General features: G+C 35.3%; 1 protein-coding gene across 1 annotated transcript in view; it reads left to right on the forward strand.

Annotated features, from left to right (window-relative positions):
- The window catches only part of LOC150087527 (putative ATP-dependent RNA helicase DHX34), a 57,856-nt gene extending 45,936 nt beyond the window's left edge, over positions 1–11,920 (forward strand). The window contains exons 16-18 of the mRNA XM_090371248.1: positions 2,529–2,634; positions 9,101–9,231; positions 11,724–11,920. Of these exons, the coding sequence (XP_090227374.1) occupies positions 2,529–2,634; positions 9,101–9,231; positions 11,724–11,887 (401 nt within the window). The 3' untranslated portion in view covers positions 11,888–11,920. The remainder of the gene's footprint in view (positions 1–2,528; positions 2,635–9,100; positions 9,232–11,723) is intronic.
- The last annotated feature ends 3,935 nt before the right edge of the window (positions 11,921–15,855 follow it).

Below are 15,855 nucleotides of genomic sequence, written 5' to 3' on the forward strand. Positions count from 1 at the left end.
GTGATTATTTTCTTTGTGCATTCCACCTACACACAAGTCCTCTATTAAAATACCCATAAATACACCTTAAAGAGTATTTTAATACATCCATTTCCTTTTTTTTTTTCTTTTATTTAATTTCTTGTTTTTTCTTAATCTTGATTTGTTTTTTTTACTTTTTTTGTTATGTTAACCTTAAATGTGAATCAATATTATTCTTAGTACATTAGATAGGATATTGGGTGTACAAGAAAGAAGTAATTTATTAATATACCTTTAGCATTAGTAGAGGCATATGATGCAAGAAAGCAAGTTTATGCAGCATCAGCCAAAAAAAAAAACAAAAAAAGCTCCCATTTCACCCCTCCGTTCGTTTCAAATACCTGTCCAGCCCAGCCTTAAATTTATTTAGGCTATCAACTTCCACAACAAAGGATGGAAGTCTGTTCCACCAACCAACTACCCGCTGGCCAAAGGCAAACTTCCACACATCTATCCTACATCTGTCTTTCCTCAATTTGAATTTATGCCCTCTCAGGTGATTATTCTGAGCAAGAGAAAGAATCCCATCAGCATTGAGCATGCTCAAACCATTCAAGTCTTTATACAGCTCAATCAGATCACCTCGCCGGTGCCTACTCTCCAGACACTGTAATTTGCAAAACTTAAGCCTTTCTTCTTAAGAGCAATCCTTTGTTCTGTTCACTAGTCTTGTTAGCCGACCGGGCTAGCCGAGTGGGTAAAGTACCTGCCCGGCAACCCAAAGGTCGCGGGTTCGATTCCCGCCTCGGGCTTGGATCAAAGTACTGCAAAAACCTTGGGAGGTGCAATATGGCCACAGAAGCCGATGCGCCAACAACTACCAAATCAAAAAAAAAAAAAAAAACTAGTCTTGTTGCCTTTCTTTGTACTCGTTCCAACAGCTCTACATCCTTCTTAAAATGAGGCCTACAGACCTGTAAACAGTACTCAAGGTGTGGCCTGACCATTGCCTTATACAAGGGGATAATCACCTCCTTATCCCTGCTAGAAAAATTCCTGTATATCATTGACAAGACACCATGAGCTACTCTTGCAGACTCTGCACTGCTCAGAAAAATTCATATCTGATTGCACAATTACCCCCAGATCCTTTTCATTCTCTACCACTCTGTCTAGTACCACACAGCTGATACTTTACTCTGGGGTTACTGCTCCCATATGCAGTACTTTAAATTTGTCAATGTTACACTTCAGTTGCCACCTCTTAGCCCATCTGCTCAACTTTTCTAGATCCTTTTGCAGCAGCATACTGTCATTAGTGTCCTTATCAACCCTGCCAACCTTCGTATTGTCTGCAAACTTGGACATTAAGCTTGATATACCATCATCAATATCATTAATGAATACAGAAAACAACAATGGACCCAACACTGAACCCTGAGGGACTCCACTAATAACATTAGTCCACAATGAGCAGTGACCATTGATTACCACTCTGTCTTCTCCCACTAAACCATCCCTTTATCCATAGCAGCAATTTGCCTCCAGTGCCACACTGCTCCAATTTGTTCAGCAGTCTTCCATGTGCAACAGTATCAAAAGCCTTTCAAAGATCCAAATGCATATGTCTGCATTTCTGCATATTTGACAAACTCTGAAATTAAAGAAGCTAAAAAAGTCATTGATACGCTGTGAATCCAAAGAAGAATGTTTTTTTTATTGTCACCATTTATCCTAAATATAATTAGTATTTTATATAAAACTGTTACTGTTTTCTGGACTTCTGCTTATATATATATTTAGTTTCTACCATATTTAGCAATGAATATTCATTGCCAGATGACTCACTGTGGAATAATTCTAAGTTGTATTTTTGTGGGCTTATCACTCTGAGGTTGGGCTGTGACAAATACTTCATTTTTAAAGAATTTCACAAAGAAGTGAAATTCTTGAAAATTCATTAAAAATTTTAGTTATCTGAAGAAATTTTGTCCAATTAAAACACTGATTTGTATATATCACAGTAAAGTATTTATTAGCCATACCTCTTTGGGAGTAGTGCTAGTGCTTGGATTAGGCCAGAGTGCTGAAAGGGTGTTCCAGTTAATAAGTTGATTTTTTTAAGTTACACTCAAGCATTCTAGTCATTAAACTTTCTAAACGCTTAAGATTGTTTGGTGTTTCACTGTTATGATATCTGAATGCCACAATGAACACATTTGCAGTTCACTGTGGCATCCAGATATCATAACAGTGAAAAATTGGTATATAATGATTTTATGTGTTGGATATGCTTTTGACCAAAATATGTTTTAATCTTATGGTTTTTTACCAAATATTAGTAATATTGATAAAGCAACATTCTGGTTGTTAAATTTTCCAGGTATGTTGTATCATGCAAGTTAAAGAACTTGTGACTGTAGGGTTTTGTCACTGTAGTTGTTTTAAAACATTTATTTACATACTGTTTAATCTTCTATTTTTATGTATTTTTTCCATGAAAAGTGTTTTCTTTTGATATTTGATGTTCTGAAAGTCTTTGTATTCCCCCCACCTGTTTTTTTTAGGTCACACTGCATCTTTAATGTTAGGAATTTTTTCAAACTGCAGTACTGATAAACCTCATCCTGTCAAAGGTGGTATACAGGTGAAACACTACTTAACATACAACTGGTGAGTAAGTTTTGGTTCAGAAAATATAAAGTTGGCAAAATTCCTTCAGTTTTATATGAGTTTTTGTAATGAATTGTTGAAGCAGTTAGCCATACATATTTATAAATGGCTAGCATATTTATTTTTATTGTTTTTCTTTTCAGTTTTGTGAATTGCAGTATTTTCACGTTTGATTTTGTTGTTGTGCTGAAGATTAATTTATATTACATCTTTTTTTATTTATTTTTTTAATATAAAGTTTCACACAAGCATCCTGACTCGCATTGTGCCATTATATCGGATGCATTATTTTACATAAAACTTGTGTATACAAGTCACACCATCTTAGTGAAACAGATCTTGTGAATGATGATGAGATGAGTATGAAGTTGAATTGCTCTTCTCCAGTTATTTCACGTTTACAAAAGTCTCTCATAGATCAGATACTTTGTGCACTTAATTGTCCAACCAACAGCACATTCCAGAAACTGCCTAGGTAACTATAAGCTGATCATTAACTTCTTGCTTTGCTATTTAACTCTTCTGATTGTGAACTCTATGAGAAAAAGATATATAATCTATTGCAAAGCAGTGATAGAATTGAGACAGGATCAGCAAAGGCTTGCCCCTACTGATAAGAAGAGCTTGCAGAGCTCTAGCTATTCAGCTCATAATCCATAACTAAATCTAGCAATTTAATTTGAAAAAAAAATTTCATATAAATTTTTATTTAACCTTCAAGCAGACATACTAAGGTCAGTTTTTGCACCCTTATTGATTGCACCATTAATAATCATGGATTATGCAAATTATATTTTAAAATCTTAAATGCTGCCCCTTCTTTTAATACCATATTGGGTGCAACTCTGAATTGTATATTTTTGTTAAGTTTAAATAAATTTATATTTTAAAATAAATTTTAAACTGAAAGTTACCTATGGCCAGTTTTACTGTTTTAGGTTACCTACTGGCTTGATTCAATACAATTCAGTTAAACAGGCAGTCACAACACAGTAGGATCATGACTGCTCATTTAACTCTATTGGAAACAAATAATAATAATTATGCAAAAGTGTCCTGGCATGGCCATTCAGTTACTCTAGAGTAAAGTGAAGAAGCAGTTTAAAATCAATGCTATTCTTTATTTTATCAACGTAATGGATTTTGATACAAGCAAGATTATATAAACATATATATAAGCTTGTCCTATGTTTCTTACTGCACACTCTAAGTCGACACAATTTTATATATGATACTGTTTTATCCACCACCTTCTAATAGAATAACATTTTGGATGAAATTTTGCTCTTTTTTTTTTTTTTTTTTTATGCAAACCCCAAACACGAGAGGTATTGGAACCTATAGTACTTTGTACCATGCTTGAGTTGGAGGTTGAGAAGATGAAAGAAGATATATGTTGACATTGGACTTGAACTTCTGTAGACTGTAATTTTCAGCAAATATGTATGAAGGAAGGTTGTTCCAGAAAACGGCAGTTGAGTGAATAAACGAGGAAGATGAAAAGTCGGACAGTAAATAGATGTTGGCTGGTAACGGCACGTGTTCAGACCGTTTTGAAAGAGAGAACAGCAATTATGGAAGCCAATTCAGAAGAACAGTGCCCATGGAAGTATCTGTAGAAGAGGAATGCAGCAGAAACAGTATGTCTATGAGACAGCGAGTGCAGAGACTCTGTGAGAGATGAATCATTAATTAACCTAACTGCCCTCTTCTGAATGGAATCAAGAAGCCTGAGAGAGGTTTTGGGGGGGGTCACCTCCCCAGATGTGGGAAAAATATTCCATGGTAGGGCGGATTTTCAATTTATACAGAGTGAGCAGCTGTTTGGAAGAAAAGTAACGCCGAGAGCAAAAGAGAAAACCAAGTTTTTTAGATGCAGAGGAAGCAATATTTGTAATGTGCTTGTGCCAAGAGAGATTAGAAGTCAGGGTAATCCCCAAAAGAGATATATCATTTTGCCTAGAAATCAGTGTCACCAAATATAAGCATAGGAGCAGAAGAATCCTTTTTGCGAGATATAAGAGAAGACTGAGTTTTAGAGGGGTTGAAATCAACTAAGTTGTCTTTGCCCCACTGGAGAATTACCTGAAAATCGGCATTTAAGGAATTGGTAGCAGATTTTCGAGAAGTTTAAGCTGATTGAGCAGGGCAAGGTTTCTCAAAAAGGAAAATGGAATGCAATGTGCTATCATCGGCAAAACTATGGATAGGATTTCCAGTCAATGGAAGAAGGTCATTAATATACAAAAGGAAAAGAGTGGGGGAAAGAACTGAACCTTGGGGGGACACTGGCATTAGTGGAGAAGTTAGAAGACAGAGAGCCATCTACCATCACCCTTGGTGAGCGATCAGAGAGAAAACTGGATAACCAATTACAAAAAACAGTTGGAAAACCATAAGATGGAAGCTTGTTTAGAAGACCTTTATGCCAGACATGATCGAAAGCCTTTGAGATGTCAAGGGCAACTGCTTGTGTTTCACCGAACCTTTTCATTGAATTAGTCCATAAATGGGTAACATAAGCCAGAATATCACCAGTGGATCAACACTGACGGAATCCATACTGACGATCGTTGATCAGACGGAAGGTTTCTAGGTAGTTTAAGAGTTGGCAGTTAATTGATTTCTCCATTACTTTAGAAAGAGTAGAAGTAATTGGAATGGGACGATAATTGGATGGGAGGGATTTGTCACACTTTTTGGGAACTGGCTGGATATGAGCAAATTTCCAAGAAGGAAAAACACCTTTGGAATAAGAAAATGAAAAAAGGCGACATAGAACAGGAGTAAGTTCAGGTTTTGAGAACAAGTGGAGAAATACCATTGGGACTGGAACTTTCTTAGCATCAAGATTCTTCAAAATCCTTTTGACGGAAGACCACAGGAGGCATTGAATGGAGCATGTTGGGAATGGTGGGAGATGTTTTACCAAGATTATTAATACATGAGCTGGAAGAAAAATGGGATGCTAGCAGGTCAGCTTTATCCTTGGCTGAAGTGACAACAGAATCAACTGGTTTCGACAGAAGTGGGAGTAGAAATGGGCAAAAGTTGCGGTCAATAGCTTTGGCAAGAGACCAGAATGTCCGGCTACCATTAGGGCAAGAAGCAAGTGTTCTACTCTTAGCCTGTTCAAACTCTAGATTGGACTGTTTAATAACTGCTTTACAGTTATTGCGAACTTTGGTCTAGGCAGAAAATGAAACTGAAGAATTAGAAACAAGCCTATTACGATATGCAACATTCTTCTCTTGAACAGCCTTAGCACATTTATTGGAAAACCAAGGTTTAGATAAAGGACGAGATTTTAAAGTGGAGTGTGGGATAAAGGATTCCATTCCTGCAAGAATAATTTCACTGACACGATCTGAGCAAACATTGACATCTGAAGTTTTGAAACAGTAATCCAACCAAGGAAAAGAAGAAAAGAAATCTCGCAGGTCATCCCATTTTGCATTCTTGTAATGCCAAACAACAGGTGGTTGGGAATAGCCATGAGATAAAGGCTCCATTGGAGAAAAGACAATCACCAAGTTGTGATCTGAAGTGCCTAAAGGACCTATCACTTCGACTGTGTGCTTAGAAGGGTTGTTTGTGTGAAAAAAATCAAACGTGCTGACTGTATGATTAGGATTGTCCGGTATTCTTGTAGGTACATGAACAATCTGTGCTAGGTCATTAGTAATTGCAAAAGCCTCAGCATCTCGACCAGATGGGTCGGTGTGACTAGAAAACGGAAGCCAGCGGGAATTGTGAACATTAAAATCAACAAGGAAAATTACCTTATTGTTAGGAAAGTTGGACTGGAGAAAGTCAAGTTGCAAAGAGAGGAAGTCAAAGAGCTCCAAGTGATTAGTGGAGTTGGGAGAACAGTAGAGACAATACATGAATTTGACACAGTGAGGTAGAGAGATTTTAAGCCAGAGAAGATCAAAGAGAGGAGATTCCAAATTGCCAAGTCTCTACCAGGGAATATCAGAACAGACATATGCACCTTTGAGGCGAAAGGAATCATACAGCAAATAATTTGGGCATCTGAGATTTGAATTGAGTACCACGTATATTTGTGAAATGAATTAGGAAGTGCTTGGGAGGTTTAGATCTTTTCACAGATAAGTTTGCTCTATTAGTTTGACAATTCATGGTGTATTCAATGTTAAGAAGAAGTGGGTGGGACATGCTGTATGAAGTAATGAAATTTTTGGATATGGCTTACACATGGTAAGAATATACTAAGATCCTTGGCATAACATGGCCTCGACAATGCCCCCCCCCAACATACACACTACTCAGATTCCCTCCAGTCACTATCTGGCAGAGTAGAGGTAGCAAGATTATACACTAGCTGATACGGAAGCCTCCTAGAGTGTTACCAATAGGTTCGGTATGGTGTACTAACTAGCAGCCAGCCTGCGAACACCATTTTAGAGCTGTACTCTCGAAATGTAAGGAATGTTGGATCTGCCACGATGTTCATCATAATCTCAAAAGTCATCAATCATACTGCATGATGGAAGAGATGGGCAAGGGTTGACCGGAACTTAGCTTTAGAGACTAAACATGGGTTTCACCACTTCAGGCCTCGAATAAGCAAAGTGGTGGTATTGCACCGGTTGATGAGAGTCATCTACCACCTAGTACTGCCTGGTAACATAGAGGGGCAGCATTCCTCCATGTGGTGTGGGTGCCACACCTCCCCTGCTTACATTGGTTCACACCTGGGTGGTCACCCACCATGTACTTGTGCATCGAGGTTATACCCAGCATTACTAACAGTCCCACCATCGTGAAGGTGCAAGCAGATGAAATTGATTTGGCTGTCACAGACTGTCCGGACTTTGCCAAAATTAGGTCCACTTGACTTGAATGTCACCCGAATATCAGTTCCATCAGCATTTTAGACTCCCAGGTAGCAAGTACAGCTTGTTTGGCATATCTGAGAGAATGTCTGTGGCAACCTCTGATCAATTACACCAAATTTATCAGTGGTTTTAAAAAAATGAGTTTGTTTTTAATTGTAAGTGGCACATCCTTTCGTTTTTTAAAATGTAATGCTAAGTGGATATCACTATATTAGATATTTGTTTTTTCTTGGCACACTTCCTTGCTTGGAAGTTTACTACAGTTGCTGATTTGGTAATAACTATTGATAAGTCATAGTGATATAAACATGCATTATGCAAACAATTCTAAAAATGCAACATGCTTGGTTGTACCACTAAAAAATTGAGACCAAATATGAGACTAGTGTTGGATTTTATTTTTTATGGCTCTCCTACTCTAGTGAAAATAAATGCTGTGAACGCAACTAGAAATGTTAATGGAAAGATACTAAAATTTCGAATTTTTAAAAGACATTTAAAATATTGAAATTTTTAAATAGTTAATGCACTTTATTCATAGGTGAATAAAGTTAAATACCTTATTTTCAAGTTAAAAACTTGAAAATTAAACTACAGTTTCATAAAAAAAGTTGTAAGCCTAATCTTTTTAGTCAAGAGAATTTTGCAATATTAATGAAGGTTGTGCATTACTTTGATAAGAGAGATTATGCATAGGTTTACTGTCTGTCTGTCTGTCTGTCTGTCTGTCTGTCTGTCTGTCTGTCTGTATCTTTCAGCGCATTTTCATGGTAGTTTGGAAAATTGTATAGCAGAATAAATTTAGCAAAAGTTATTTTATCTAACCTGGATTAAATTATATAAACTAGGCACCCTCCTGTGTAAATTTGGGTAAAAGTGCAGGTTGCAAAAATGCTAACATAGCAAAGGACAGTGGAAGAAATTAATTTAAATGAATGGCATTTAAATTCTAAAAATGCAACATTCTAAAAATGCAACAAAAAGTTTCAAAAGAGTGTTTTAAAACTTTGCTCTTACTGCGTACTACCTATAGTGAATATTTTACTTTTTTTATACTATAAAAATAATTGTGGGCATGTTTTGTGACACCCCAAAATGCCTTTGTTGTGCCCCAGTGGGTGTTGCCAAATTTTGGCATATGATTTTTCTTTTCACTCTGATTTCCTTTCATTGCATACAGTATATTGATGTAACTAATAGATTAAAATGCAGTTATTAAATAGTACATTTTGGTTCAGGATATGTTATTTCTCTTTGGAAGCTAATAACGGATGTAGGCAATTTCAGATGTTTTACATCTGTTTTTAGCTTGTGCTTCCACACATCTCTCTGTTTTCTATATGTTTTTGGTTTGAAGCCAAGGAGATTACTACCATTGCATTTACTATCAAAAATAATAAGGAAAGAATGGTGTTTGGGGGTCAAATTATTACAGAATTCTAGGTGGGCGTCAAATTATTTTTGACATGTTCATAGTGTGTCAGCATAAAAAAAAACTTTGGAAAGTTTAGGTTGTAAGAACGTTAAATATTGAAACATTGTTGGTAAACATATCATAAATATATATTATCAATAATTAATATGTATTTTTTTTATTCCTACAGTATCCTGGATGCAGACCAGAGTCATTTACAATACATACAGAAACATTGGCAGTGTCCTAATTGCAACAAAGAAATGGTTGCTACTGTTTTGGATCAGATCAGGCATCAAGAAAAGTGTTGTTCGCAACCAGGTTAGTAGCAATATATGATCATAGTAATACTTAAAAAACACCTGCTGTAGTACATTATGTATTTTCCTGTGTGTGTGTGCATGTGCACACACACACACATGGGATTTGTGAAATAATCACACTTAAAAGTGCTGAATTCTTGTTGCTTGCTCACTCAAAATATCGGCGCCTCCGTAGCCAGGTGGGAAGGAGCAGCAGTGTGTAACACACGCTTCTTGATTAAACCGGGGTTCGAGCCCGTCACCACCAAATACGGAGGATGCAGAAAGGTCAGGGAATGACCACCGCATATCCCCGGAGCAATATGGCCTTAGTTGCTAATGCTCCTAAAAACCAAATAACAAACAACAAACTCAAAATATTCATAAAGTATAAGTATAGAATAACAGAAAAATAACAGAAAAGAATTTTTGTTAAAAAATTTAGCCTGTGCATTTATAGTAGAATCCACTTTACTTGTAGTTATATTTCTTGCTGTGTTGATAAACTTAGGAAGATAGTTATAAGCTAGTGATTACAATTTGAAAAAGGTCAGATTATTTACATTAACTAATTCCTATGATTTTTTTTTATTTTTAACTTATCTAACAATACATGCTACCAACCAAAATTAAAAAAATCAAATCACAAAGTTTTTCAGTGGAATTTTATTGCCAAGGAATGGATTAGGGTAGCGATAAAACATTGGCTGACTTGTAATTTATTATCATTAATAAGATAAATTATCCAAGTAATTGGTTGTTATTTCCTGAATGTGTTTTTTTTAACCTTGCCGTTAATGAGTTTGCTGAATGTCTGTGTTCATGATAATGAGGTTTCTGCAATTCTGTGGAGTGAATTTTTAAAAAATAGTAAAAATCAAAATTTTGTTCCTAAATGCTTTTAAATATTTAATTTGTTTCAGTTTTAACCAAATTGGCCAACATTATAGTGAAATTATTGCCAAAAACATCAAATCAAAAATTTTAAAAAAATTGGAAAAAAATTTGTTAAAAAAAAACTTGTGGTTACTGTTTTTTTTTAAATGCAATAATAAATCCTCCATGTATCTATTTATGTATCATTTAATTCATTTTCATCAATTGCTAGATCTGAATTTTAGAGAATTTCAGTTTTTTATAAATCCAAATCAGACAACATATCAACATAACTTAAAATCAAAGAAGGTGTTTCCTTCTTTGATTTTAAGTTATTTTCCAGCTGTCATTTATTAAAGCTGTATGTACTACAGCTTTAATAAATGACAGCTTTAGTAGGAAACATAAATAAGAGATGGCAATGTACATAAGATTTCAAAGCAACTAGTATATTAATAATGGATGTTATCTAGCGTACAGGTTAGTGCAATTGCATCATTTCTATACATAGCCAACTGCTTAAGTAGTTATAAATTGGCATCATTAAGTATATCTCATATTTTGAATACCTTCACAACAAGTTGCCACGATATTGCGCTACCTCGAATAAGTAACGCTTCACATAGGAGAAGACTTGAATGTTATCTAATTGTATATGGAACAACTTTGTGCATAAATTTATGTACACTTCCGGAGCCCACATCATACACGCCAAATAGAAATGTATGTTTGTACTCTGGAAAGGGTTAAATTTATTATATATTTTATTATATTACTTTATTATATTAGCTTTATTAAGGCTGATATTGTTCTCAAGTTGTCTATTGCATATACAGGATGTTTCAATTAAATGGCACAAAGACCCTCTTTGCTTACTTTTAAGCTAATTGCCATCTGGACCTTTTTTGTCAGGTTGGGCTAAAATTTTTGAGTTTGATGTTAAAATTGGACTGAGTATTACCATTTTGATTTTAAGATTTCTAAATTAAAATTTTGTCCAATCAACAGCTTTTTTTCGCAACAGGAAAGTTATTCCCCATTCTCAGCTTAGTCTTAAAACATCATCAGTGTAACTTTGAAAAGAGTAGAAATCATTTTATTTTAAGAAGGAAAAAAAAAGTCAGAGGCACAAGAGAAACTGCATGCACTGAAGAGTGAACATCAGATACAGCCATTGTGTTGGTTTTATTTTTCTTTCATATAAAGTTGGTTTATGTTCATTTCAGAAGTACAGCAATAACATTTTTTAGATTAACCTAAAAATGGGGCAACAACTTTCTCATGAGAAACAATCTGTTAATTAGGCAAACTTTTAATTTAGAAATCAAAAAATTGAAATAGTAATATTCAGTCTAACTTAAACACCAAATTCAAAAATTTCAGTCCAAATAATGACAGAGGGTAGTTGGCAAATAGCCAAAGCATAAAAATAAGCAAGATATGTTCTGATGCCTTTTAATTGAAATACACTGTATGTAGATTCATAAAAATTTGAGTGTTAATAATAGGGTACTTTTATAAATGTTTTTTTAATATTCATTTTTTAGCCAGAAAAGATTTTTACTTTATATTATGTGCTTTTTCTTGCATTTTTACTTGCATTTTTATATATTATTAAATAATTTTTTTGTCTAGATACAGCTGACATTGTTGATAAAGAAAAAGAAGTGTGTGATAATCCACTGAAGAGAGCATATTTCTGTGCTGACTGCCAAGAAGAACTTTATCTTACTTCAACTGAAATCTTAAGGCACAAAAATGGCCACCAACAGGCAGCTAGAAAAGAATGTGTGACCTGATCCATTATTTTGTAAATAAAAGTTTGTTGTTTACGTTGCTTATGGTATTTATTTAATAATTGGATAGCAGTCCTCATAAAAGACATTTACAATTGGATATTCCTGAATGAATAGTCTTCCAAGATGATTCAAAAAATTTTAAAATTACTCACATAAAATAATTATTTAATGTTTAAAGTTTGGTTCTTCCATACCATTTTTAAAAATATCAGTGCTGAGCTTGATTACAGATTATTGCAATCTTGGCAGCTGCTGGTAACATTCTTCACCAGCAGCTGCCAAGATTGCAATAATCTGTGCCTTTCAAATCCAAGCCACGATTTGAAAGTACACCACCCTACCATTAATATCTGGACTCCCCACATCCTACCCAAGCATCATATTTGTAGTTTTGTGAGACACAACTATAAATATGCTTTTGAGGAGATAGTATTATGATTGTGAATGTAGGATGCCACAATCAAGAGTGTTAATTAACAGACTTTCAGAATGGAATTATAATAAAGTATCACCCAAGCAATCAGTCTGTACATGATACTTCAGTGGCATTGAAGATCACTAGGTTGACAATTAGCAATGTGATCAGCAAATGTAGTGGACTGGTACTGAAACCATCATGAAGTGAATTGAAAACCGCTGAAGCTGACAGAATGTAATGGGTGAGCCCTGCAAAGAATCATTCACTCAGAATGTGGTTGATGTTGACCTGGTTGAGGTTAACTAGAGATCTATAGAACGCAGGTTGAGATCAGTCCAGAGCCCTGATCTCAGTCCTGTTGAGATGACTCTGGGATGAATTACATTGGGTACATGTGAGGAAAGTTGCCCAAAAAACAGAGCTGAACTGGTCATTGCTTTAATAACTGAATGGAGAAAAATATGAGGACATTTACAAAAAAAAAAAAAAAAAAACTGTTGGAGAGTGTACCATGGAGACTAGAGGCTGTCATAATGGCTCAAGATTTCAGTAATATGTTATTAGTTTTCTTGTAAATAAAAGTTGTAAATGTGCAGGTGTCCAGATATTAATGTTGGGGGGAGGGCAGAGTATATCCAGGTGCTCTCTCCCTCCCACTCACTAAAAAGAAAGCAATATTCCCTATTTTTTTAAAATTCCTACAGGAAAAGAAGAAACTTTTAGCTGTGTGTGTTAATGACCTTGCTTCTAGTCTGGGACAAAAAAAAAAAAAAATTGCCTTCTGCTTTATATTTTGTTCACAGCTATAATTTCCTTTTTCTGGGTTTTATGCTTTGAATGCGATCTATCAAGGAATGCATTTTGCACACAACATTGAACAATTCAGATTTATACTTCCTTTGCTGATTTATTTTGACTGGAGTGGGTTATATCATCAGGTCATTACCTTTTGTGAATATTATGCGCTGATGCTCTTCGGAGAGCTTTGGATTTGAATCCTGTTGGATAGAGAAAATGCTATTTTACTCAGAACTGTGGTTAGCTGAGCTCCAACAGAGGGAATTGGGGCCCAACCATTGAATTATTCCAGGTTTTACTGTTTGCACAGTGTACAAATTAGAATACACAATGATACACAATTAAATTAAATGACCAACTTGAGTCAGTGCTCCAAAAAAAAAAAATGGCCAACCGGTTCAGTGATATTCTCCACTCTCAAAAACTCAGTGGTCATCTGATGATATTTGCATATAACAGTGGTCTCTGTCACTAGTTCTTTCAGTATTAGAGCTTTTATCTGTGTTAATTTTTTTTTAAAATTGGGGACTTTACAACGTAATTAAAATTTATTCTGAAGAAAAATTTATCCTCGTTTTTGTTTAGTATTAACAGTCACAGATGTTTTAAAAAGTCAATAATATAAACCATATGTTTTTATCTTGGGTTTCAAGATAATTTTTGGGAGTTCTGTGAAATTTTTAATGTGAGAGAGAGAGATGATTTTTATTATGTTAACATGTTTTAAAACAGAGGGGCAGATCATATAAAAAAAAGTGTGGGATGAGGGTTTGAGTTATATTGATATTTGAATACAAATATTAATACTTATATTTTTTAGGATCCTTTCCACAAAGTCCATGAGTTTCTGCAGAGGAATCTCAGAGGACAAATGTTCCATTAATTTTTTTGTTGTTGATTTTTAATTTAATTTCTACACATGTATTTGCTGTTTTTAATTTATTGTTAATTATTATTGCTTTGAAAGATATTAAGATTCTGTAGAAGATTTAGATTTGCAAAAGAATTCTATGGAAAATTTATATTTAGGAAAGATGTTCTGCAGAATGTTTAGATTTGAAATTTTCCACAGAGAGTTTATATTTGCAAAAAATGTATTTTTTGCAAATATAAACTCTGATTGTTCTTCTGCAAATTATATTTGCAGAAGAACAATCAGATTGGCAAAAGGGTTCTATAGATTAGCAGTTATATTTTTAATAGGGTTCCATGGAAGATTTAGATTTGCAAAGAGGCTTTGTGGCCAAAAAAGTTAGAAAAATGTTGATATAAACACTTCCTATTCTTGATTTATCTTTTTGTGTCTGGTAATATTTGTGATTGGTGTGTGGTTAATTGTGAGAGGGAAGGAGACCAGAGGTTTGCCTAGAGCACTTAAACTTTTGCACTGGCCATTCTGAACTATGGTGTGCATAATAATAGGTTACCTTTTTATATGTTGATTTTGGCAAATGGATATGCCAAAGAAAATTGATTCTACAGGGTGAGTCACGAAAAGTAACCCTGTCAATGAAACTACAATGCGATGCATGCACAAGTGGGTAAATGTATAGTACATTACCTTCCGTTAAAGAAGATGTTGGAAATAACCTCCTTGGGCCGCAAGACAGTACTGAGCCCGTGTCAGCATGTTTAACTCTCTGCAACACCGTATACCATCGATGCCCGCAATAGCAGTATGAATGTTCTCCTGTAATTCCTGAAGAGTGTGCGGGTTCATCTCATAAACTTAAGGTAAAAATTTCTCCAAAGGTAAAAATCACATATGGACAGGTCTGGGGAACGTGGGGGCCATAAATCTTTGTGACAGTTCTTCCATCTGGAAACGCTTCATGAATTCAGGCCAGTGCTCTGTAGGATATATGGCAAGTGGCCCCATCCTGTTGAAATGTGTACCACTCCTGCTCTTCAGGGGTTAATTGTGTGTGTAAAAGCTTTCAAATATTGCAAGGTATACGTCTGTGTTAACAGTTGTCTCAAAGAAGATGGACCCTATGATTTGCCGTGCTGATATGGCACACCATACTCTGATTTTTTTGTCATGAAGTGGTTCTTCTTGGAGTTGGTGTGGATTTTCAGTTGACCAGTACTTTGTGTTTTGAGAATTGATGTGTCTGGATAAATGAAACAAGGCTTCATCTGATATAAAATATTGAGTTGGATTGAGCACTCCATCAACAACGCTGTTGAGGAGCCACCTGCAATAATTTACACGTTTCACCTTATCTGTCTCTTTTAATTCTTATACACATGTTACACGAAATGGCTTCAAATTTAGGCATTACATGTACTGCATTCTCTAACTTACATTGACTTGATGGGCTAACTTTCGAGTACTCTTCCTGGGGCTTAATTTCATCCTCTCACGTGGCGCATTATAGCCTTAGTCGCTAATGCGCCAATAAAACCCAAGCAACAACAACAACATCATCATCCTCTCACGAATATCGTGCTCTGCAGTTGGCATAAGAATAGATGGTGCTCTGTTCCTTTTTGCATCGAGGACACTTCCTGTTTTGTGCCACTTCTTCATCAGTTGCTGTATACAGCATTTTGCTGGTATCCTGGCAGTGGGGAACTGTTCCACAAGCATTCTTCTTGTTTCCTTAAATGAACCCGTACACACATATACCTCAACAATTGCAACGCTTTCTGGAACTGAATAAGCAAATTCACACACACACACTGGATTACATCCAGCAAAACATTGTCTTCCAACTAGATTGATCTTGAGGAGTGATGCATGCTACTA

Source organism: Mastigoproctus giganteus, chromosome 4, assembly GCF_048544385.1.
Source record: "Mastigoproctus giganteus isolate SK-2022 chromosome 4, ASM4854438v1, whole genome shotgun sequence".
NCBI classification, from domain to species: Eukaryota; Metazoa; Arthropoda; class Arachnida; order Uropygi; family Thelyphonidae; genus Mastigoproctus; species Mastigoproctus giganteus.